Here is a 24524-nt window from a genome sequence, read left to right on the forward strand (position 1 = left end):
AGGGGTGGTCGCCGCATATTCTGCGGCTTTTAACATCCCTTTGTTCGTAGCATCACACTGTCAGTCTTTTGTTTCAGTTTTTTGTATGTTATTTCTACAATAGAAGAGAATGAAGAATATATAAAGATGGTGCTACTATCTATCTAATACTAATCGGCATTACAAACAACAGCGAGTACTCATTCTACTTGGGGTCTTATACCCTGCTCGACCTACTCATACTAAAGCAGTTTCAGCACACTATAAAGCAATATAAATAGAAAAGCGTTAGACCCGACTAACATTTAAGCCAAACTTCCGCCAAACTAGTGCCAAAAACTGAAATCCCTGCATTTTGTCTTGGATTTGTGCTTTGGTGTAGTCCTCTCTCTTCCCCTTACATATTCAAACCAGTTCATGAACCGGTTGCATATATCGCGTCCGAACGCGTTCTCAAAACTTAAAAAAATTCAATTAAAGTGCCCTTCACGGCCTCATCTGTCTCTTTTGTATACAAATAAACAGTCTGACCGCGTCAGCAGTTTTGGGATCGTACAAAAAGGCCTTGATCTTTGTTTGATTTGACTTCTATATTCAATCAATGGCATCAACAGCAGGATCAAAACGGCAACATCAAAGTGATGAAGTCATTCAAGAGCAGGTCAAACGACAAGCCGTGTCGAGTAGAAATGGCAGTTCGAATTCAATTGATTTAAGATGCTTAGTTTCAAACAGAGAAGCTGCTGCCTTAATTGGCAAGAAAGGAGAAAACGTATCGCAAATTAGACAATCTGCAAATGTAAAATGTACTTTTAGTGATAATGTCAAAGGGGCATCTGAACGTATCGTCACTTTGACAGGAACTGTCCAGAATGTTGCTCAAGTATGTTTGTTCTCAGAGTATGAATTGAGTCTAAAAAATGACAGGCATGTGGGATGTTGGTTCGCACAATATTCAATGAACCCCCTGAACAAGCAGACGACTCAAAAATATACAATCTTCGAACAATTCTACCGCATGAATCACTAGGCCCCATCATTGGCAAGTCAGGTTCACGGTTGAAAGAAATCAGAGAATCCTCGGGCGCAAAACTGACAGTATCAGACACAATGCTCCCGCTGTCAACCGAGCGCACGATGCTTATCCACGGCAACGCAGACTCGATCCAACAAGCTGCAGAAATGATTTGCCAGCACGTGGTCGACCATGCGGTCCAGATCGCAGCAGCACACACGGTGCTTTATAACCCAATGCCGATTTACGGTGTCTTCGGCCAACTCAAGCACTGGTCGCTCAACGTCGAAAAAGGCGTCGCAACACCGTTCAACCCATACGGCGTCGCGCCAACAGGATACAGTGCAATCGACTACGCCATCAGTCTCGGTATCGCGCCACCGGTGATCGAACAGCAACCGGAAGAACAGTTACAACAAGAAGCATTTCAGCAGCCAGCACAAGTCATACCTTCGGTCCAGACCCAAGCCGTTTCGGTCTCGTCGGCCCAGCAACAGGCGCAACAAGCCATCCCGGGCCAGCCACTGACACAGCAAATTTACATTCCAAACGACATGGTTGGTGCGGTCATTGGCAAAGGCGGCATGAAAATCAATGAAATTCGTCAATTATCAGGTTCAAACATCAAAATCAACGGTATGCCCCGTTCTCACTTACTTTGTTATACACTTGCTAATGAACAGAACCACTGGAAAATAGTAACGAGAGAATGGTCACCATTAGCGGGACGGCAGAGAGTAATCGTAAGTTTTACAGCATATAGTCATTATATGTCGTACTAACCAGCAGAAATGGCACTGTACTTATTGCATCAGCGTCTAGACAATGAAAAGAAACGATAAGCACTTTAATTCACAATGTGCGCTGTACTAATGAGTAATTAATGTCTACATTAAAATTTTGTCTAAATAACCAGTCCAGAAAACACCCCGTAAAAAACGTAATCAGCAAGACCATCATATCTCGGCACACAAATCTTCAAACAACGTCGGCTTCTCACCAAACTTTGCTCCAGACTCGGTCTTGGTCTGTCGCACGAGCTGGAACGCGCCCGTGCCGACTCGCATCGGCTGGCCGAGAATTATGCACTCGCTCACGCCTTCAATCAAATCAGTCTTCATGTGGAACGACGCGTCGAACAAGTGATCTGTCGTTTTCTCAAAACTGGCCAGTTGGAGCACACTGTCGCGCATCTTGGCCAGACCAAACCGCGTGATTCCAAGAACTTCACCCTTATACGTCATTACATCTCCCAGTAGCTGAATATGTCTGGGATCAATGCTCATACCATACTGCGCCATCTAACCAATTAGCATTCTGTCATTCCTATAAACACTATATAACATACTGTCAGCGCAATTTCATCAATGATACTAATTCGAGCTGCCTCGATACCAAGCGTTTGTCTCATCTCAAGCACATGGTTAGACCTGGTCTTGGTACCCAAAACACCGTCGGTGTTCATGACCGACCGAAGACCGTAGCCTTCAACCCATAGTTCCTTCTCTCTCGCGTCGTTGATGTTGATGACCGCCCGCGAAATAGTTGGGATGCCATGCACCACAATCTTCGGTAGCACCCGCTGCAAGTGCTGTAATCTGTAAAACACGTCCGATTCCGCCATCGTCTTGCCCTTCCGTCGCTCCTTGTCTGCAATCTCATGCACGTTGACCCGGATCCGGTCTGGTCTGATTACCTCGATATCGCGGTCAGAAATTTTCAGCTTCGGCGCCATATGGATCGCGCGCGCAACATCGTCTGCAGTCAACTCGAGCTGCAGACTCTCGATCGTCTTCATGTCCAGCCGCATTGACAGGTACGCGTTGTTTTCTTGATACACGTCTTCAACATAGAATATGATGTCCTCTAAATGGGTCTTCTCGATTCTTCCCTTCACCATTCGCGCAGCACGCTCGTCCTGACGATTGACCAAATTCGCCTTAATAATAGGCGTGCTAATCGTCTTAGATGCGTTGATAATCTCCTTAATGCGGGGGACTCCAAGAGTAATGTTCATTGACGCAACACCAGCAAAATGGAAAGTCTTCAGCGTCATCTGCGTACCCGGCTCACCAATCGACTGTGCGCCAACCGCACCAACCGCAGTTCCGGGCTCAACCTTTGACCGCTCGTACTTCTGTAGACATTGTGCCAAGAACTCACGCAACATTACCTCGCTGATTTTTAGAATCTGGTTGACAGAAATAATCTCGCTGATGTTGGAATCGTCGTCCATCAAGTTCGGGTCCTCGTACGTCATCTCTGGCAAATTTCGACTGGCGCGAAGTCTAGCAAGTGCGGACGACTTTAAATGCACAAAATCTCGCACGGTCTGATAAAAAACTCGCTCAGACTCAAACTCATCAACAAACTCAAGCTGTGACTCGCGCGTGCCGTCAGGTTTCTGAACCGTGAACCGCTCGTCTTGCATGATCTTCATCTCGAGAGGCTGCAAAATCTGGTCCACAATCCGATCAACCTCGTACGGCATCAGCCCGATGCTTTCGGTGTCAAACGAAATGTTCATTGCGTGACTCCACGTCCGTACAAAGTTCACCGGCTTGGCATCGCCCTCCATGTCAAGCGGGTCTAATCTGTCCCCGCCGTACTGGAACTGCACGATGCCATTATTCGAGTTGCGAACAGTAGAATCGTACTGCATCGACAAATCCTCTAGCGACTTCATCAGTCGTCGCGACATGTATCCAGTCTCGGCCGTCTTGACCGCAGTATCAACCAGACCTTCACGGCCAGAGATAGCGTGGAACAAAAACTCGGTAGGCGTCAAACCAGAATAAAACGAGTTACGCACGAAACCCTTCGACAACGGCTGCTTGGAATGTTTCGGGAAATGAGGCAACGACCGATCTTGAAACCCGTTCGGCACACGCTTGCCGGAAATAATCTGTTGACCAACACAAGCAACCATCTGCGACACATTGATGGTCGAACCTTTAGAACCGCAAGTAGCCATAATTAGCGGTGCGTTGGATTTTTCGAGCTCGTTAATACAAATCTCACCAACCTCCTCTCGAACTTTCGACAAGATACCAGAAATATCCATCTCCAGTGTTTCTTCCTCGTCACAGCCCGGCTTCGTTTCCAATTTGCCTTCTTTCAATTTTACAATTAAATCATCGCAAGCGGAATACGCCTTCTCAATCAAAATGTCCTTTTTGCTATTCAAAATCGAACCGGGAGTGACGTCGTTGATTCCGATCGAGAAACCTTTGTTACCAAGAAATCTAGCACAAAGCTTGGCCATCCGACTCATGGCGGCAATCGCCTCGTCGGTACCAAAATCTCTTAAAATAACGTAGAAAACAGACGACTTCTTACCGTCGCCCAACGCGTTCTTGTCCATCGAACCACACATCACTTGACTTCCGCGGATAACCAAATATCCATCGTTGATAGACATATCTGGTGGGTATCCAGGTAGTGGTGGTATAAACGTCTTGTTTTTAGCCTCCAAGTTGATTGTAACCTTTGATTTCTTGTTGGGTTTGATCAGCGCGCTGAAAACCTGCTTTCCGGTCCACAGGTACACCGGTTTCATGATTGCTGGTGGCGGAAGATCAACTTGCAAATCACCATCTGACATCATGGAACACAACATACAAAACTGTGCTCGGTCAAAAAACTGATCTTTGCGTGATAATAAGAAAGATCCAGTAATGAAATCCTGAGTGGCCGCAATGATAGGCTCACCGTTTCTTGGCGTAATCAAATTATTTTTGACACCCATCAAGTTCATGGCCTCGCTCCTAGCTTCCTCTGTCTGAGGAACGTGCAAGTTCATCTCGTCACCATCGAAATCAGCATTGTACGGTGTGCAAACACATTCATTCAATCTAAACGTTCGCCATGGTCTGATCTTTGCAAAATGAGATAGAATACTAAGTCTGTGAAGTGATGGCTGCCGGTTAAACAGAACAATGTCACCATCCTCCAAATGTCGCTCGACAATATCACCTTCTTGTAACTGATCCGCCAGCAATTTCCTGTTTCCGTACTTTAAATATCGCTTTCCAGTTTCGTTTTGCTTGATTAAGTAGTTTGCTCCGGGATGAATATCGGTACCATTCATTACCCGCTCTTTCAGCTTCTCCTTGTTGTATCTGTTGACAGCTTCAGGGTATGTCAGGATCTTAGCGACACGGTCAGGTACAGCCACTTCATTGATTTTCAAATTCGGATCAGGAGAGATGACAGTACGACCCGAAAAGTCGACACGTTTGCCGGACAAGTTGCCTCGAAATCGGCCTTGCTTACCCTTCAATCGCTGACACAAACCACGAATTGGTTTAGCTGGTGCACCGGGACCAGACGTTCCAGGGGTATCACTGTTGATGTACATTGCGACACAAAGCTGCAGATAATCCCATTGTTCCATCAGGTTTACAATCGTCATACCTTTGTCGAGACCAGATTTAATCAACGAACTTGTCCAAACGATATCCGTAAGCTTAACGGTCAAATCATCTTCGTTGCTAGCATTCTCTTGCTGAACTGAAGGACGGATACAGACAGGCGGTGCCGGAATAAACTGCCAGATAAACATTTCTGGTCGTCCTTCCTGAGGATCCATACCCAACAACTCGCAATCTGACGGTATTATGCGTTTGAATAAATTTAAGACTTTCAAAGGATTCATGTCATCCATCGCCTTCTTCTGAAACTTCTCAAGATCAGTAACAAATGCTTTTGCAGATTCAAATGATCGGTCAAAATCATGCTGTTCTTCAACATCTTGCTTTCCTGTCCATCTAAATTTGTCGTGGATGATTTTGAGTGGACCGGCTTTCTTGACCACGCCATTGACGGAACCGCATTGGATACACCGACGTTGTTTGCGGCACTGCTCGTTTACTTTGCGTAAAATTTGCATACGACGCAAGTTATCTATTCCAGGCCGTCTGAGCTCGCTAAGAAACTTTTGACGAGTTTGGTCGTCTAGCAGGATTGCTGAACAGTCCTAGCCAGCATCAGTAGAATTTCATAAGCGTCAAACAGACCTACCTTGCAAACGTTTTGTAATATTGAAATGACACTTTTAAAGTATCCTACATGGAATACGGGAAGTGCCAATCTAACGTGTCCAAAATGGCCTTGACATGTAGCCAATTTACCATGGCAAGTCTCACACTCTGACGAGTTATTTGATATTCCCTTGAAAAAGTCAGTTCAGAGCACTTCATATCTTCACAGCAAAACAAACCATTCTCTTATCAAGCGCTCCATAATCTTTTGGAGTTCGACCTTTCTCAAGATCAAACAGTTCACGAGTGTAAACCTCAATCTCTGCCTGCTTCACGATTTCCTGCGGCGACAGCACACCGAAATGCACTGCCGTAATTCGCTTTGGCGGCATATCAAGAACTGATTCCTTCATGGTGTTGTCGTTACTTAGCAACGATATTACTCACTTGGACCAGACGATGCAAAAAGATTATTTACTAGGCTTCAGCAATCCTCCTCGCTTTTGAGTTCGGCGTCCAAAAAATTGTTAGCAAAAAAGATTGTGTACGTCAGTGCGGCTCAACGTACACAGGGATTTAAGTACTGGCATCGCTCGTCTACCTTGTCAAATAAACAATATAAATATATACTACTATTAAGCAAACACAACCACGCCTAAATCATTCCCATTCTCCTGATCATTCTTCTCGGCCCATCACCGCTCACACTCAGAAGTCCTTCTTGCTCCAAGCTTCTAATCACATTTCCAAACTCCAGATTCTCAATATGTTCAGATGCTTGGTCGTTCATTTGCCGCAGTAGCTCATTATATCGTACATTACTGTTGGCATTGCTAAGCTGCTCAAGCGCATGAAGTACCTCGCGACGCAAATCAGATCGTTGGCGGCGATCACTGGCTGAAGTGCCGGTTTGAATCAAGTCCATGTCAATACGACCTGTCAGAGGATCAGTCGCGTAGTCCTTTATGGCAGTTCGGATAAGACGAACTGCCTCAGCAACGTCTCTAACTTCGACTTCTTCAGATAAGCGCATCCGAGCATGTGCTTCAGACAGACGGATCATGCTTTCCAGCTGTCTAGTGGTCGCAGTGATTCGCTTCTCGGCAGCACGAACATCTTCGCCTAGTTTTCGCAAGTCAACGTACGCCTTCACAAGCTCATCTTTAGCAGCCGGAGTGATGACAGGGTTGATTTGCTGGCGAGCGTACGAAATGTACAGCGTCAGAAACTCAATTGGCACAATCTCAAGAGGTGACCCGGTCTCTGGTGCATCCTCAAGATACAGTCCTGCCAAGTGGCGCGCGAGTCTTCGGTCAGCCTGCTCGTCGACCTTGTCCAACATCAAGTAAACCAAATCAAATCGAGATAAAAGCGTTGGTGGCAGATCAATGTTTTGTGGCACAGGCAAGTTCGGATCATACTTGGAGCCAATTGGATTAGCTGACGCTAGAATAGAAGTTCGGGCGTTTAAAGTCGTAATAATACCAGCCTTAGCAATAGAGACAGTCTGCTGTTCCATGACTTCGTGCAAGACTGATCGAGTAGATTCGGACATCTTGTCAAACTCATCAATGCAGCAGATACCTCCATCTGACAGTACTAGCGCGCCACTCTCAAGCACGAGTTGCCTGGTATCCTGATCACGAGTCACGTACGCAGTCAAACCCACAGCGGAACTACCTTTACCAGACGTGTAGACTCCACGTGGTGCAATTTTGTGAACGTATTGAAGCAGCTGGGACTTTGAAGTCGACGGATCTCCGCAAAGTAAAACGTTGATGTCACCGCGAAATCTAGGAGACCCACTTTTTTCGAATGTCTTGTTGGTTCCGCCAAATAGTTGCAACAAAACGCCTTTCTTGACATCATCCATCTCATAAATGGAAGGTGCTAATGAGCGCGACAGCAAATCGTAAACATCTACCCGCGCAGCCATATCTTTAATCTCAGCAATGTCCTCATCGGTAACCTTTCGTGTTTCATCAACCTCGGACTGTGTGCTATTTTGCGTGGCAGCTTGCTCAGCAAACTCGCCTTCAAGAGTCAAGGTTGAGATATCGAGTCCAAGGCGACGTTTATCAGTTTTTTGGATATGCACAACATCGACGTATGTCTTAAACAGACTCTTGATTGTGTGCTGACGAGGATTTATTCGAACAGGAACGGATCTAAAAATACCTGTAATCTCGACACGATCACCTGCCCGGGTTGAATCTACCAATTCATCATAGACGCAAAGTGCAACAGAATGAGGAGTCTGTCCATCAGGAACTGTATCTGGTGTTTCCTGCAATTTGATGACTTGTTTGTCTGCAAATTCGCACCGATTGTGCACAATTTGCATAGTGCCCTTCTGCATGCACACTCTTCGGTCGCAGCTGACAGGCTCTGCAACGCTGCCTCTATCAATTTCCGCGATATGCACATGCGAACAGACGCTGCATCTAAAATACGCCGATTTCATGTCTGGAATGATAGGTGTAGATCGTAGCACAAGACCTTTGACAGACACCAGCTTGTCAATATCGCCCGGATTCAAATCTCGCAAGCCTTTCTTACTACCGTCTTCTTCCCCCAGGCCATATGGTCTAACTTTATAAATGGCATTAGATTCATGTTGAGTGATCTCAGCCGGCGATACGTTCATGCCAGTTAACATATCAATCACAAAGTCACGAACTGCTTGATCCATAACAGGAATGATTTCCTGTGGATACCGAAGCAGATTGTAGTATAAACTGCGAGTTGGAGGATATGCGCGCACGTCCTGGACATCCAAATTCAAGTTTGTGACACCAAGAGAATACATTTCTGACAGCATGTCCTTGTAGACCAATTCTTCTCCGTCTCCGGGACGAACGGTGATTCCATCTTGCACATAACGATACTTGCGGCGGAAGCCATTGAGAAATCCATGAAATTGTCGAATGCTTTCAGACAGAGAAACATTAGTACCCCAGACAACTCTGATTGGAACATTGGCATCATCAGAAGGAACGTCGTCAGCTGAGAAAGTTGCACCATTTGACGAAGATGACGGTAGAGATGGATCAGATGAGGGCCCTTCACTTCCACGGCTACCATGCTTAGCTCTGTCTAAAGGAGTGGAAAAGACCCCAGATGAGTGAATGTCACCACGGCGTCTGGATACTCTAGGGGAGCTTGTGTAATGAGACCTACGACAGTTAGTAAGTAGTTACAGACGAATCTATGGATATATACAGTTCAGACTGCAAATTACCAGAGTGCATAGTACGATCTGCACTACTGCTTCGTCGGCCTCTAACAGGCGAAGACGAATAAGCAAGAGGAGATGACACCTCGCTCAATCTGCTGCGAGAAGCAGTCCGCCTTGGTCGAACAGTATCATCGCTTGTCGGACTGTCTGACCTATCTGACTGCAGTCTTCGTCTTGATCTTGCACTGCCAGGCATTGCGGAAGGTGAAGACGAGAAAAAAAGCGGTGATGAGGCCATCGAAGCTGCGGCAGCGGCAGAGGTCGGGCGTTGAATTGGAGTCCTGGCAAGAGAGGGAGTTTCTTCTATTGGAGGAGATGATCTGTAAGAGGCAGGCGACGACATTTCTAATGATAATGCTGCTGTTGTCACTAACTGTGGTTACTCAGGAAAAGATTTCAACAAAAAAAGCGTGAGTGAAAGACGTGAATGGAACTAAGGATTCAATTAATTAATCACAGGGGTACGCGTCGCAAATAAACATCACGGGCGTACATTTCAGACCGACGCGCTCGAACGCGTCAAAGATAAACTGCATTTTAACTTTCATATAATCACTTTATTATACTTATAGTTAACAAAATTATCTTCGATTATGCTCAAATCAAAAAATGCAAATAAAGCGATGCAAAAACAAATTAATTAGTCCCAATCCAATCCAATCCAATCCAAAGAACGCCTTAAAAATACAATCCATGGAAAGATCACGATCTTACACTTCCTTGACTGCTCTGGCTGGTCTTGCTTCTCTTGCCAAACCATTTTGCCGACGCAGACGAGCCACCGCTAGAAGTCGAGTCTTTTCTAGCGTTGTTTACTATCGTATTAAGCTCATCAGGATCTCCCTTGCCTGGTGTCACAAGTTTAACACCCATACTCGTAAGAACATAGTAAGGCGAATTTGGTTTATCGCCGTACGGTGCAAGATGCGAATGCGTTTTGTTGCTCGTGGTATTTAAGTTGACAGTTGAGTCCGAACTTGCTCGATTTTCATTTTCATCAGAGTATCCTTGCCCATTAGATCCGACATTTTCAGATTGAGCTCTGGGTTTTGAAGACAGTCTAAATATACTCCTTGCTTTCCTAGGACCCGTGCTTACTTGCTTTTGTCCGTGCGAAAGAGTAGAAGCAGAAGGCAGTTTGGGAGTACCAAACCTGTAAGGACTTATGGAACCAGTAGTCGTCGTGGACGCTGTTGCAATGGAAGAAGACACAGAGTTTTGTGTCGGCACTCGTACCGACCGACTAAAACCATAACTACTGATTGGGTCACTTTGATGATCCAGTAAACTCGCCATGATCATTGAAGACGCAGGTAAAATGTTCTTAACCGCAAGATTTGGGTCGGCCATTAGCGATTCAATTTCCAATAACGTTTCATCGCTTTGAACTTGTTCTGATTGCGGCGAAGTGGGTGTTGATGCAGGTCTAATGCGGTGTACGGATGGTGCTGCCGATGAAGTCGAGGATACTGATGGAGACGCTGCAGATTTGCTAAAATTGATTTCCCTGAACTTTATTCCGGATACTGGTGAAGGTATCTGGCGCTTTCTCGGTTTCAATTTTTGCATGCGGAGAATATTTAGTGAAGGAGCCGGCACGAAGTACCACTCTTGCCAATTACTTAAATCTTCAATATCACCTGCCAAATTTTCAAAATCTGTTTCCCCGCTGCCTGATTCACTACCGGGTGCTCCTGATATTAGTTGTGATGCAGGCACCCGCATGTCAAGCAATTGCTCCAACGCATCCACTTGTTCTAATGTTTGCTTAAGTTCAATCGTCTTATCGGGGGGCATTTGATTTGTATCATGATTTTTTACAAATGAGGTTGCCGAGGTGGGCGTTAATGGTGGTGGGATAGAAGGAACTTTTGTTGCTGGACGCGACGAGATGGCAGATGTGGGATACTGAAGCTGTCGAGCAATTTCGAGCCTGGTGAACAAATCTGAGTATGGCAATAGCTGTCGCCTTGAACCTGAAGCGGTTGGGGTTGGCACAATAGTTGACTCTCCCGTTGAAGTTGGAAAATGTGTTTCAATGGCATTATGATGATGTTTTTGAGGCACGCTTGAAGATCGTGTCAGACTTATAGAATTCTGTCTTGATAATTGATTTTGAGATGAAGAATACGAAAATAGTTTGACGAGGGTCCGTTGAAACAAATCAACGTCTGCTATTGAAGTGGCGGGGACATCGTATATAGACGCAGGTCCAGAACTTCTGCCTGAGTCGCACTTTAACATGGGTCGCCTGGACCAATCTGTTGAGGGTGCAGACTGTAGCATATTGATAAACACTAGCAAGCACTAATTTTTCATTCGTGAATGATGACAAAAGGCCCTTTAAAAAAAGCACATTCAGGATGGACCCGGAAGTGACTGTGTGAAGTCAACAACTATAAAAATAAGCGGGGATCCTATGCAGCTGTTCACACAAAACCCTTAATTGTTCGGTACAAGACCCATGATGAGCTGTGATCTGACCCTCCTGAAAACTTTGTTTACCCGCATTGACAACCGGGCCTCGTCTTGACAGAAAACGTTATGTCACATAGACCACTTCATAATTACCTGCACCGACTCCAAGTCGAGTGTGTATATTACTTATTCCTGGTCCTCGGTACCGGTCTGCCTAAGATTACATATAATCATGGCAGCCAAATTTGCGGCGAAAATAAGCGCGCTATATACGAGATCTAAAGAGCGAAAGAGTGAAAATGATGTTCCCGCCATTGAGATAACAGAAGCTTCACCTTCGCGTGTCTGCCATAAGCGTTCAGCTAGCAGTTCATCTTCTTATACTTCGGTTTCTTCGACCTTGCCAAATAATTCAAGAAGACGTGATCCTGACCGTCCCCTGCGTTTCATCGAAGAACTACCACAAACTGAAGAACTTAGGCAGCACAGATTGAAAATGGAAAAGCAGCGAAGTCGGCCTGACCCAGACCAGTATCCCAAAATTGGATATTTTCATCCAAAATCCAATTTTATCCGTGAACGGATCCCTACACCACGCGAGCACACTGATCTCCTTAAGTTTGCTGCTTCAGAGGGCCTCGCTTCCCAGCTGGCTGCCAGTAGACCAATATCACCCAAGAGCCCTCAATCGCCAAAGTTTTTTGATTCTAAGTCAGTCCCGTCTTCACCAGCCAAAATTCTGGCAAAGTCACAAGCAAAGTCGCCTGCTGAGTCTGCATTCGAGGCGAGAAATGCGATCAAACTGCCGCCGCCTCGTTTACCCCAACAGCCTTCCAAAGATCCCGAGCAACCGATTAAGCACAATAGTTTTACTAATACAATGAAGCGAGTGTTTCGCTCTGGCCGAGGTAGAAGAAGAGGTTTGGATGACAGTGGAGGAAAGAAGTCTTTTTTGCCACCGCTCAATTTCGTCTCGACCTCTTCCTTTCATATTGCACTTGATGGAATTGAATGCAGCTCGCAACAACAAAGCTCTGAGTTAAGTCCACCCGCGGTGTTTATGCCAAAGCAGACATCGCCGTCATATCCACCGAATACTCCTGATACAATCTTCCATGACGCCCAGGATGAGCCGCAAATGAAACGCAACAAGAACCCATTTGACACCGAACATGTTAGCGGGTCCACAAGTTTTAACGGTTCTAGTAGTAATCAGGATTCGGAAGAGATGAACACACAGGAGGCTATTGAAAAGTTGACAAAGATTGTTCAAGAGTCCGTTGCTAAGATTGACGCGCCTAAGCCAGAAGAACCGCCAACAATTTGGAGACGACTCTCGTTGAAGAAGAAACCTAGTGGAGAGCAGCTACAACCTCTGAAATTCAACTTGCCAAGTCCAACTATGATCAGTCGCACAGACCAGACTTGCGAACTTGTGAGCATTCCCGTTGCGACAGCTGATAGAACTTCGATTGCCCATAAAGCTTCAATTGCTGATAAGGCACCTGCCGATCATTCATCAGTTTTGGAAAGGTCCACACCAATGAACCTAGAGCTATCCGTCAAATCGGTTAGATTTGCTGACGCAGTAATAAAGGTAGAAGGCACGAGCAAAGGCAAAAGCAGCATGTTTAGAAGAAAAATTTGGCGTCGACAGAGCCAGCCGGATATGTCACCAAAATCAGCAAAACCAGTCGGAATCAAACGCTACTTTAGTCATTCCCACGTGGAAGAAAATTCATTGCAGACCACGTGTGTAGAACAGCGGCCCAAATTTTCGGTGCTCGGAAGATTAAGACAGAGGGTCAGGAATGTAATAGCTGTCGGTCGGCCAGATTTAAACTCTAGGCAGACAGCGTTAGATATGTTGACACGTGGGCATCATGAGGATCAGCAGAATCATGATGATTATGAGGATGAGGAAGCAAGAAAGAAAGCAAAAGAGATTGAGTCAGACGCTAAATTATCGGTGCCTGTTTTTGGACAAGTCGTTGACACAGGGAAATGTACTCAGCAAGAGCTTGATCTGCTCACACCAGGTACGGAGACAACATTTGGGCGCAGTGCTACAGTCTCACCAGTATCCCCAAAAAAACCTGCAATGAAGTTTAGTAGTGCTGCTGGTTCAACAGTTCCGCCAAGCGTGTCTGCATCTTCGAGAGCCACGGGTACTGCAGATGATCTACTTTTGAGTCGATTGAAAAGACAACAAGAGCAAGCAGAATCGGAGCACATGCTCAGTCGGGCAGTTGCAAATAGAGTTGCGCCGCCTCAAAGCCTACGCACTGCTAAAGAGCCCGAGTCTTTGTTGGAGGCTCTAGATATGGAAACCAATGATTCGCAAAACAGGGCCAATGGATTAGCAGCAGCTGATGACGAGTTGGCTAAGGGACCTGAACAAAAACAAGCGGATGCGTATGAATGTGCAATTCAAAACCTGAAAGAATCTGAATTGGAGTGCAGAAGAGTTATTGGAGAACCTGCTTCAAGTATGTTGGATGCGGCCACGGCGGAAAGCGCTGCGATTGCGCGACAAAATATAGCAGCCCAAGAATTGGCCGATATGAAAGCCACATTAGAGGAATCTGCTGCGCGGAACTCGGGAGGACAGTCTGCAGAACAAGGCACCGCACAGACTTCCAGAAACGGGACTGTGCGGTTTCGATCGACGACTGAGATCCTAGGTCAGCCGGGCGTTTATGAAGATGTTCATGAACATCCTGGCACACCATTGCGCCAATCGCCTATTAAGCCCAGTGCACTAAGAGACTTAGAGCAAAATTTGCGGCCTAAATCCTGGAGTACGAGTAGCTATGATACCCCACTGGCTAGTCCTGATCATTAAAATTCTGTCTCGTTGTTTTTTACTGTTTTACTGTATACTGTGCTACTGTTTTGAATTTGATTTTTAAAATCAGAAGCTGTTTCTAAAAAAAATGCCAATTGTTATTATTGAATTATTACTTCTTCACGGCGTAACTAGTCCGGAACTAGTAATGAAGCCGGCGGCAGTTCTCGGCTATAAATTTGAGTCACGTGTCATGTGTCAGGGGTCATTTTGTCAGGGGTCCCGTGTTAGTGACCCTGCGCCACGAGCGCCACCGTATTACAATATCTGCGCAATGACGAACTTCTGGTACGCGGCACCGCCTCGGCCTAAATTTCTCCGCTATTTTTTTTTCTTGCCGGCGACCGAGCAATACTTAAACGTCGCGTCCCCGATCGTCAATTGAATTTTCTAGCCATACTCAGTTAACAACACACTGTCCCCTAACATCATGGTTAAGGATATTCAAGATCAATACGTTCAACAGCATCCATTTTCATGGATGTCTCCTAAAATCGAAAAAAAGCAAGGTTTCTTGAGATTGTTCAGACGACATTCACAAGTTGATCCTCTAAATCCTATTGCCAAATATCTTCCTTCAGAAGATGATCTTCATTTTAAGGCAAAGGATAACAAATATCTTCAGCGACATCATCGTGTCGACTTGATCGACGACGAAGATGCGTCTGAAGCTGAACAGGAGTTTCATTTTGAGTACGAGCTTGGTGATGCGAGCTCGTTTAGAGAACGGAGATCTGGAGAGTACGCTTATTTGGACGCTCCAGGTGGGATGGTCACTGAACGTTTACCATCTTTGAGGTCGTCAATGGACTCAGTTCGGTCTGCAACTTCCTCCACTACATCGTTTTAAGGCGTTTTGTTATTTGTTTCGTTTCTTTTGGTTTTACAGGTGTAAGGCGTTTTTTTACCTTTTTTCCAATTTGTCAAATTCAATAGTTTGAGTTTGATTTAATTATTGTCAGTCTACGATAATCACGGAATGTCGTTTGGTTTTGACATGTATATAATGTTTAATAGTTAATATGAATTGTATATTATTCTACAAAATGTAGCCTATAATGCGAGAACCGTACAATGTTATTGACAATGCCCCACATTCAATTTTTGCCAATCAGTTCGTGCACAAAATCGGTGGTGTCCTTTGCTCGCATGAGTGCTTCGCCTACCAAAAATCCATGCACACCTTCAGAGAGATATTTCTCCACATCGGCACGGGACGTAATTCCACTCAATGCGCACAGCACAGTGTCTTCCGGCACCATCGACGCTAGCGACGACGTAGTTCCCAAATCAACGTTGAATGAGTGCAGATCTCGATTGTTCACACCAATAACTTTAGACCCAATCGCAAGAGCACGCTTCATTTCTTCCGCTGAGTTAACTTCAACTAGAGGCTCCATACCAAGCGATTTCGAGTACATGTATAACCGCTTAAGCAGTTCATCGTCCATCATCTTTACAATTAACAGTACTGAATCGGCGCCGTTGACTCGCGCTTCCAGAATCTGATACTCATCATATACAAACTCTTTCCGTAAAATTGCTGGTCGGTTCGAAACGCCATTAATTGCCATCCGTGCGTACCTCATGTCGTCAATCGTGCCCTTAAACCAGTGAGGTTCAGTCAGAACCGAGATTGCCGACGCGCCGGCAAAAGCATACAACTTTGCCTGTGCAGCAGCGTTGGCACTCACATCAATGTCTCCTTTGGATGGTGAAGCGCGTTTAATTTCCGCCAACAACGCAGTATCCGTCTGCTTGAGCCGGGCTGCAAAGTCAATCTGAGAAGGCGCAACTCCAAGGTCGTAAAGTTGCTGCAGATTCTCCGGAGTATATGCAGGCAGTTTCTTTTGTGCAGCAACATCAATTCTTCGCTTCGCGTATATCCGGTCAAGAATACTCTCCTTCGGTGCTACTTTTGGTGGAGCGATTGATGGAACATCGTCAGCCCAAGTACCTCCAGTGGTGTTCAAAAAATTGTGGATCATAAGATTGCCAGACTCAGTCAAAATACTTTCTGGATGAAACTGCACACCTTCAACTGTATACTTCTTGTGACGCACGGCCATAATGATGCCATTGTCTGTACGGGCAGTGATTTCAAGGTTGTCCGGTAGTGTGTCGTATGTGCCAGCAAGAGAATGGTATCGAGTCACAGCAACTTCCTGCGGAATATCCTTAAAAATTCCTTTTCCATCATGCTTGATTGTTGAAGTTTTGCCATGCACGATTTCTCCTGCAGATGAGACTGTGCCTCCAAACACAGCAAATATGCATTGCCTGATAGATGTTGTCAGTTTTGACCTTGAATCTGAAATAAATCTGCACTTACTCTCCCATACACACACCCAAAATCGGTATCTTTCCAGCAAAATATGTGATTGCTTCCATAGATATACCGGCATCATATAATGGATGTCCAGGTCCCGGTGAAATGACTAGTCGACTTGGACTTAAGGCAATGAGTTGTTCGATAGTGAGCTCATCGTTTCTGTATACGGCTACATCTGCACCTTCTTGCGACAATAACTGATATACATTCCTATAGATTAGTCAGTCTTAACCTCCTCACATGTTTTTCAACATAAATCTGTACCATGTGAAGGAGTCATAATTGTCAATCATGACAACTTTCCCCAGCTTATTCGCGTCTAGAGTTGCCATTGCAAAAAAATATTAATAAAATAGCACAATCTAGGGACTAACCGACAGTTAGACAGTCCGCTAACAAGCAATTGCAGGCGAGTACCTTCAAAGTGCACAACTAGAAAGAGTCACTAAAAACTGAAATTTGCGATCTGTTCGATCAACAGGGTAAGAACTAATCGGCCCTAACCCAATATACTTAACCGGCCTAAAATCAGGGGATTAAACTGCACTTTTTTTGATTGGGATGATGATTTTGCTTGTCCACACAAACTGTACAATATGGAAGAAAATAAAACATTGACCAAGCTTTTTAAGGCTTTGGATCAAAATTCTAGTTTGTATGAAACTAACTCATTTAAAATACTAGACTATTTGAAGAAAGAAAACAATCGAGTGACCTGGAACGACGCACTTGCAAGGTTATTAAATGGCGTAGGCTCATCTACGCGTACCGTCCGACTTGTAAGCTCAAAACTGCTGGGAGATGTGAGTTTGATTGGTGTGCTGTATGGATGCTGGATCTAATGTTTTTCTAGGTACTGTATGAAATGCGTGATATCCTGTCGATTAAGCAGTTTTGTAAAATGCTTGATCCCGAAACTGAGAACATGCAGCCTCCTAAACCTGTACTGAGTATGATTGGAGCTGATAGTGATTATACTAACGTGTACACAGGACGATATTGATGTACCAGCATTTAGGATATTGCTTGCTGTTCATTCTGTCTTGACAAACAAGTCATTAATAAGCGATCCAAAATTCTCGTCGACCGACACCAACCATCTGTTGGATGTGGTCTTTAAGGTTGGTCAGCTTGCCGCATTTGCTCGTGAATTAGCGTACGGAATACTGTCTAATGCCCTTATGACATTGCCTTACCGAGTCTTGGACGGGCATTTACAGTTCTACACTTTACGCCGAGTGTCGGACGATTCCAAGCTAGATCTATATTTAGAGGGTATTACAGTTTACCTTGCAATTAGATCACGGTCTGATTTTCACAAGTATATGACTAGTGGAGCGCGAACGAAAGACATCATATGGGACGATGCAAACCCTCTTTCAAAACAGCATTCTGTGTTACTTGGGAATGCTATTAGAGATTTAGCGACAAATATTCGATGTCCGAGCATCGAAGACCTAGACGGTACAGATGAGGCGGAATGGAGTTATAACCAGCCAAACTTGTGGCGGAAACGAAGACATTATATTTGGGACTCGATCGCGCAGATGTATTCGCGACCGGCAGCAGAGCCCTCGCGCCTTCCCAATAGAGATACAATGCCGTTCGAAAAGCTTTGGAAGATGTTTGAAACTAAATATTTTGGAGCTGCCAATAGATACGAAACATCAGACCGCGAGATTACAGGGTACAACATTATTGCTGTCTTTGTGAGGAAGGTTGATATCAGCTACGTGCCACAATTGTTTACAACGCTAATACTTGCCGACATGGCAAGCAGGTCGGGCGATAGCCAAGACAGATTACGGAGCATAGCCTTTAAACGTATATGTTCTGCGTTTCTAGCGCGGTGTGATACGAAACCTGAAAACATTGTCGATGTTTGGAGACTGTTGCTAAGTCGTTTTTCTGATCTTGATAAAAGCTCAACGTTGTCGTCAATCCACGAGGCGATATGCGAAAAAGTCTCGCTTGTTGAAGATGAAATGATTATTGATTCCATGGTTATCATGCTGCAAGAGTTGTTTTTACATCCGCGAGGGCAGATTGTAAACGAAACAGAGCGTGCGATCTCCGACATGCGAAATACCATTTTAAATGTGTTGTTTCAACTGATAAAGCGAACTAAAAGCCGCAATTTTGAACACACCACGTGGCGGAGTTCGGCTTTAAAGTTCTTACTGTGGATTGTGTGTTTCAGGACAATCAGTACAGAGGCAGATTACTCTACTGACATCAGTATCTCAGTGCGCGAAACTAATTATGCCCGGATGCAGTTTGAATTACTTGTCGGCACATTATCTGGCAACGGGATGCAAGCAACTGTCAATGACCGCGACGGTATTGCAGTAAGTTGGGCGTTCTTCATGCTAAATGCCATGCTCGAGTTGGAAGCACAAGACGATAAATACGTGTTTGCGGCGCGCACTAATAAGATTGTGATTCGAAAAGTCTTCAAAATTACGAAGAAGGTTCAAGAACTCAAGAAGGAGCACCAGGACAGCCCAAAATTGAATCTGATTGAACTCTTTTTGTCGACTATTGCACTATTTGCCTACACTGGCTCGGCGACTGGAACTGAACTTGACGATGTGGTGAGGTTTTCAAACACAATGTTGAACGAGTTTGCCGCGAGTTGGAAGGCGGAACACAAGAAGCGCAAGCAGGAGAGGGCGGCCGAGAAAAAAAGCAAGAAGCGCAAAATCAATGCTGGTGACGATGTAAGCACTGGTGAAGATGTCATTGAAGGTAAAGTGGGTCCGGTGCTCATTGAGATGATTCTTACGTTCTCAACCAAAAAGTCGTTAGTGCTGAAAGATCTGTGTGAGAACTTGATGAAATGGTTTGCAGATCTGATAGACGAAGAAGCGCTGCAGTTATTCTATGATGTGCTCAGCACAAAGGAAAGTTTGGCAGGGCAGAATGAACTGTTTGATGTTCACGAAGACGGTGACGATGATGAAGAAATAATTGAGTTGCAAGAAGATGAAGACGGGGTTGGCGAACAAGATGATGACAATGAGGAAGACGAAGAAGAAGAAGAAGAAGAAAGTGAAGATAGCGATGATGAAGATTCTGAAGCTGAAGAAGACGGTGGAGAGGATGGAAAGGATTTTGAGCAAGCATTGAGTGAGGTTTTGCAAGTGAACATTGGCGGTGTATATGGACCTGAAGATGCAGAAGAGGAGGATGACGACATGACGGACGAACAAATGCTTGCGCTTGATAGTCATATTTCTTCGCTATTTAAAGATCGCGTGTCTGGCACACAAAACAAGCAGACGATTGCCACCCGGAAGAAACTTGAGAAACAGGCCCGGGAGACTATTGTGTTTACAAAGCTGCGGGCAATCGACATGTTGAGCGCGTTTTTGCGCAGTTTTTCACCTACTATCCGAACTCGCCGATGCACTGTGACTGAACAGCAAGGCGAGTTGATGCTTACGATGATCCTGCCGCTGCTGCGAATGCTTAAATCTACATCGAGCCCGGCGTTGCCAGGCCGTGTTTCTGGGTTATTCAAATCTGAAATTTCACATTGTATATTTAACGTGCGAGATCCTGAGAAGTTGTTTACTGTGATTGATACGATTTTGGAAGATATGACGCACACCAACAGTGTGACGTACACAAACTTGAGCAACACAGCCGCGATGTACCTTGGAAAGCTGCTAGTCAAATCGGCCAGCCAGGAGAAGAGGGCTGAAGTAATCATACGACTGACTGGTGCTTACAGTGATCTAATGAAAAGATGGGCGGCAGATAGCAAGATACCGATTTCAGGTACGGTTTTTACAGACTACATTCGATGGGTGGATGAATTACGGAAGAACAGGACCAGCTAATTGTTAACTTTATGATTCCTGTTTCATACAATTTATTATACTGCATCATGCATTAGAATGTGAATATCTATGACAGGTTTTCGGGCCAGGCAAGGTGTGGAAGTTAGCTGCAAGATAGATGACAGATGTCTATAATGATGTTGCAAGGGCACTCATGGTTTCACCTAACCTGCCTGTTTGCACACAGATTTTGTGGGTTATTGCGTGTATTACGCGCTTTAAATTCAGTATAAAGGGATTAGAATAGGCTAATACACCGGTAGACTCGCTCTCAAAGGATGAGAGACGTGGAGTACTTGCGTCCACGTGCGCTAGAATAATGATGATTACTTGACAACGTACATGACATTATTTCCCCTATTGTAATTGTACTTTCAAAACATACAAACACAAGAAGCATTAAATCACTTCCATGCGATATGTTTGTAGGCTGAGTGTTTACACCAACACGCTCATGAACCTAATAGAGTTTTGGAGTTAGACAGGATTTCAGGGTTTCAAGCTTGAGATGTTGAAGTGCTGTTGTGGCTCGTGACTTGAAGATTTGATGGTCAGACATGATTTTGTGATTGAAAGCATTTCCACGTTCATGATCTCTCACATTTGCTTTCAATTAAAACATTCATAACTTTTAATACAAAAATACTTTCTCGCATGAATTGTTAGGGCTGTTATGGTAGGTACAGCATGAGCTGGGAAGCTAAATTTTCGCCAAGATGGAGAGTAACCAGCTTAGTGGAATAGGGTTCCCAAACAAGAAATAACCAAACAAACGGTTGGTTAATGTAAACATTGCGAGAATCTTCGCATCAATTCTGTCTTAGCTCTTGAATACAAGACTCGAACACCAGACATGCCGAATACTCCGAGATCTTTACAGCGGAGCCGGAGAAATGTTTCGTCCTCTCCCGATCCTTTGGAGATATTACCTGTCGTTTCTCCACTCAAAATGGCAAAGCAGCGAATATTTAGCCATTTTAATTCGAATGAAAACACGAGTAAAGCTCAAAAAGGTTCTGCTGAAAGCCCGATTGGTGTTCAGTCAAGAATCATTTCATCTACGGATAATTTCCAGCTTCGCGATGGTCATGAAACGATCCAAGATTTCTCTACTGATAGCTGGAATGTCAATGTTACAGTATCCAAGTGTGGAACTGGGCTCAATAGTCCTAGTTTAAAACACGAAACTCAGTGTCTATCGCCAGTGGCATCAATCGCGCATACCGCTCACGCCGGCAATACTCCAAAAATCAGTAGTAGCTTTCGACATGATAAAGCGCCGTTTCAATCAGCACCGCGTTTTCCGGGAAAAAATCTTCTGGCTGAAAGCTTGAATAAGCATAATCTTCCAAGTCCAAATCTTATTGATTCTGAAAGTGGTAACTACATGGAGCAAGCACATCGGACCCATAGAGATAAGATTAATGCAAAAAGGTATAGAGAATGGCACGAATTACCTATCACCATGAAAGCAGATTTGGCGAAAATACCAGCCAAAGGCAAACCAGAACCGCATAAACATACGAGGTACAATTTCGCGAGAGGAGGAAGAATAGCCAAAACGGAGTATGTGTATTTAAAACCATTGATAGTGAGATGGTCTGATTGGTTTTAGGTTGGGGAAAAAATCTAGATTTCGCCAGGAGCGCTTACCAAAAAAAGGCTCAACAGAAGAATATTTTATTGCGAAGCTATCGGAGTCGACAGAATATCAATCACCGCAGCATCAGACTCCGACTACTCCCGCATCATCATGTTCTACAGCAGCACTTACAACGACAGACCTTCCAGAGCTGACAAGCACTGGAGCAATTGACACACAGAAACTTGCATTGGTTGATTCAGTGAGTCCTAATCTAAACTCAAAATGGAGTAAAGCGCACTGGGTTTTACTGACACAATTGCACCCACTGCGGACAGACCCTTTTCCAACGCGTAAGTCAATACGACCGTCGAGGAGGATCATAGATGCATTTCCAGATATCACTTTGGAGGAATTAACAAGGAGAATGCTTGCTCTTGATAGAGTTCGACTTAAGAAACAGAATGCAAACGAAATCTGTCTGAACGAAAGAATGTTCGGGCTGCACAAGGTGTTTTATCTGTAAACGAGACAATAGATAGTTAAGATACCTACTCTCCGCAACCTTTGACGTAATTTATTTGTTGCCAATCTGTCCGTACCCAAAAATTTGGGAAACTGTTCTTACAGGATATATCGATTCATGGGTAAGGGTCTACTGCGGCTCACAGATCTTTTGCTGAATATGGAGCCGATCAACGAGGTAGCTTTAGGCTCGGTTTCATTTTTTTTCAATCATATTTAAGAATAAAACCTTAGGCTTGATTTAAAGAGTGACAATTAAGCTTGATAGAAAGAGCTTTATGGATCCACTTTCGCCGAATTCGACTCCGTCGCCACCGCTTATGCTTGCACACAATGTAGGTGTGATGTCTCATGCGGGAGCTTCGTCAAAGAGAGACAAACGACGGCATAATCTCACTGACCGCTATGCGCATTTAGCGGATGTGTTCAGCAGTCAAAAAACCGTAATGTATGCCGATATGCTTGCAGACTTGCAAAACACTCTCGCCGGACTACACAATGGGACCGATGCTACTTACTTGGAGAAAGTGGCCGATTTAGAGGAGGAGCGAGATGCCGAGCTTGTGACGCTTTACCTAAATGAACAGTTTTTGTTGTCAAGAGCAGAAAAAGAGTTTGATAGAGACGTTACTGCTGCGGAAGATGAATACGCTAATTTGGCAAAGACTGTCAGGGAACGACTTTTGGCTAGACTAGAAAGCCAGAGACGAAAGATTCGTGAAGATAAGGAGTTGCTTGATATTGCCAACGACCATTTTGTGCTACTGTCTGTTCCTGGCTATCAAACGCCGGGATCACCATCGGCAAGCGGTGGTGCCGGCATGATGGGCAGCGTGGGGGAAAGACGAAAGAATTTACGCCGTAGAGGAGAGCTTGTGTCCGCATCAACTGCCGCAGAAAGCGAACCGAAAAAAAGGAAACGAGGTGGCAAGGACGGGGACGAGATTGCTGCATTTTGGAGTCATCGCGATGCACTACCTTTTGGACATCACCGAGATGACGCGGTTACTGCGACTGCAGCTACAACTTCGGCCAGTACGGGTCGTCATCGTGAGAAATCTTTTGGTGGTTTACAAGGATTGAAGTCGGATGAAGCAAACGAAGATCTCGCTCTCTTGAAGCGAAGGAGGAAGAAGAAATGATAGTAAATTCAATCTGTATTGTACTGCACGTATCAAATACCAAAATCATCATTTTCAATACGAAAAATCTGGTCATGCACTGTGCGAATCTGTCCGACTTTGGCGCTCTTACCTCTTTTCAGACGTTAGATAGCTCGAGCAACCCACACCGTGGTTTAATATACAATGCAAATATACATAGTCGCAGCTTTCAGGCTGTGAAATTGGAGCTTTTTGTCAGTAAGTTTGTTGACAGTAGTATGATACGAGCATCGGTCTCAATGATGTCCGTGTTCACCCTACGCAAGGACGCAAAGTTGGAATCTTCAAGGTCCAGTGATTTTGTAAATTCAACAGTTCTACAAAGATGTATGCTATAAGCACTGCACAATCTCGTTTAAACTAAAAAAATGAAGTAAATCATGAGATTTATTCTATCGTGAGCAGCGAAGTGGTGTTTACTTCTATTGATGGAAAGACCTGTAAGATTGTGTCAATGATACAGTGGAGTCGAAAGAATTTTGCCTTAAGTTTCAATCAAACACTCAGAATTTTCTTATACAAGACTTATACGGCTTATTATCTATAAAAAAGCAGCAGACATCCAAATGTGTAAATTCTATTGTTCTTCGTACAAAT

At 44.6% G+C, this 24524-nt stretch overlaps 9 protein-coding genes across 9 annotated transcripts; 5 read left to right on the top strand and 4 right to left on the bottom strand.

Moving 5' to 3' along the window:
* The first annotated feature begins 107 nt into the window (after nucleotides 1–107).
* V1512DRAFT_278044 (uncharacterized protein) lies at nucleotides 108–1895 on the top strand. Its single transcript, XM_066917948.1, has 4 exons — nucleotides 108–862; nucleotides 907–1630; nucleotides 1678–1737; nucleotides 1784–1895. The coding sequence occupies exons 1-4, from the start codon at nucleotides 581–583 to the stop codon at nucleotides 1834–1836; spliced, it is 1119 nt and encodes a 372-aa protein (XP_066769517.1). The 5' UTR covers nucleotides 108–580; the 3' UTR covers nucleotides 1837–1895.
* Nucleotides 1825–6503, bottom strand: V1512DRAFT_278045 (uncharacterized protein). The gene is made up of 4 exons (XM_066917949.1): nucleotides 6216–6503; nucleotides 6017–6166; nucleotides 2343–5972; nucleotides 1825–2295 (listed from the first exon to the last, which is right to left on the bottom strand). The coding sequence occupies exons 1-4, from the start codon at nucleotides 6387–6389 to the stop codon at nucleotides 1951–1953; spliced, it is 4299 nt and encodes a 1432-aa protein (XP_066769518.1). The 5' UTR covers nucleotides 6390–6503; the 3' UTR covers nucleotides 1825–1950.
* An 83-nt stretch (nucleotides 6504–6586) lies between these two features.
* On the bottom strand, nucleotides 6587–9615 carry V1512DRAFT_243300 (MCM2/3/5 family-domain-containing protein). The gene is made up of 2 exons (XM_066914314.1): nucleotides 9199–9615; nucleotides 6587–9152 (listed from the first exon to the last, which is right to left on the bottom strand). Exons 1-2 carry the CDS (start codon nucleotides 9555–9557, stop codon nucleotides 6632–6634), a joined length of 2880 nt encoding a protein of 959 aa, XP_066769519.1. The 5' UTR covers nucleotides 9558–9615; the 3' UTR covers nucleotides 6587–6631.
* Nucleotides 9616–9844: 229 nt separating this feature from the next.
* Nucleotides 9845–11342, bottom strand: V1512DRAFT_267464 (uncharacterized protein). Its single transcript, XM_066917284.1, has one exon. It carries the CDS (start codon nucleotides 11009–11011, stop codon nucleotides 9917–9919), a length of 1095 nt encoding a protein of 364 aa, XP_066769520.1. The 5' UTR covers nucleotides 11012–11342; the 3' UTR covers nucleotides 9845–9916.
* A 340-nt stretch (nucleotides 11343–11682) lies between these two features.
* Nucleotides 11683–14578, top strand: V1512DRAFT_86135 (uncharacterized protein). The gene has a single exon (XM_066918540.1). The coding sequence runs from the start codon at nucleotides 11865–11867 to the stop codon at nucleotides 14475–14477; it is 2613 nt and encodes an 870-aa protein (XP_066769521.1). The 5' UTR covers nucleotides 11683–11864; the 3' UTR covers nucleotides 14478–14578.
* A 912-nt stretch (nucleotides 14579–15490) lies between these two features.
* On the bottom strand, nucleotides 15491–17249 carry V1512DRAFT_287990 (indole-3-glycerol phosphate synthase-domain-containing protein). Its single transcript, XM_066918128.1, has 3 exons — nucleotides 17077–17249; nucleotides 16813–17022; nucleotides 15491–16760 (listed from the first exon to the last, which is right to left on the bottom strand). Exons 1-3 carry the CDS (start codon nucleotides 17142–17144, stop codon nucleotides 15578–15580), a joined length of 1461 nt encoding a protein of 486 aa, XP_066769522.1. The 5' UTR covers nucleotides 17145–17249; the 3' UTR covers nucleotides 15491–15577.
* A 36-nt stretch (nucleotides 17250–17285) lies between these two features.
* Nucleotides 17286–21038, top strand: V1512DRAFT_267469 (DNA polymerase phi-domain-containing protein). The gene is made up of 4 exons (XM_066917285.1): nucleotides 17286–17615; nucleotides 17666–17755; nucleotides 17805–20849; nucleotides 20921–21038. Exons 1-3 carry the CDS (start codon nucleotides 17409–17411, stop codon nucleotides 20655–20657), a joined length of 3150 nt encoding a protein of 1049 aa, XP_066769523.1. The 5' UTR covers nucleotides 17286–17408; the 3' UTR covers nucleotides 20658–20849; nucleotides 20921–21038.
* A 183-nt stretch (nucleotides 21039–21221) lies between these two features.
* On the top strand, nucleotides 21222–22793 carry V1512DRAFT_267471 (uncharacterized protein). Its single transcript, XM_066917286.1, has 3 exons — nucleotides 21222–21333; nucleotides 21394–22223; nucleotides 22273–22793. The coding sequence occupies exons 2-3, from the start codon at nucleotides 21511–21513 to the stop codon at nucleotides 22763–22765; spliced, it is 1206 nt and encodes a 401-aa protein (XP_066769524.1). The 5' UTR covers nucleotides 21222–21333; nucleotides 21394–21510; the 3' UTR covers nucleotides 22766–22793.
* Nucleotides 22794–23108: 315 nt separating this feature from the next.
* V1512DRAFT_272620 (Sds3-like protein) lies at nucleotides 23109–23906 on the top strand (the record flags this gene model as incomplete). Its single annotated transcript, XM_066917693.1, has 1 exon — nucleotides 23109–23906. The coding sequence occupies one exon, from the start codon at nucleotides 23109–23111 to the stop codon at nucleotides 23904–23906; it is 798 nt and encodes a 265-aa protein (XP_066769525.1).
* Nucleotides 23907–24524: the final 618 nt, after the last annotated feature.

This window comes from Lipomyces arxii, assembly GCF_038497795.1.
Source record: "Lipomyces arxii strain Phaff 12-163 unplaced genomic scaffold V1512scaffold_25, whole genome shotgun sequence".
Lineage (NCBI taxonomy): Eukaryota > Fungi > Ascomycota > Lipomycetes > Lipomycetales > Lipomycetaceae > Lipomyces > Lipomyces arxii.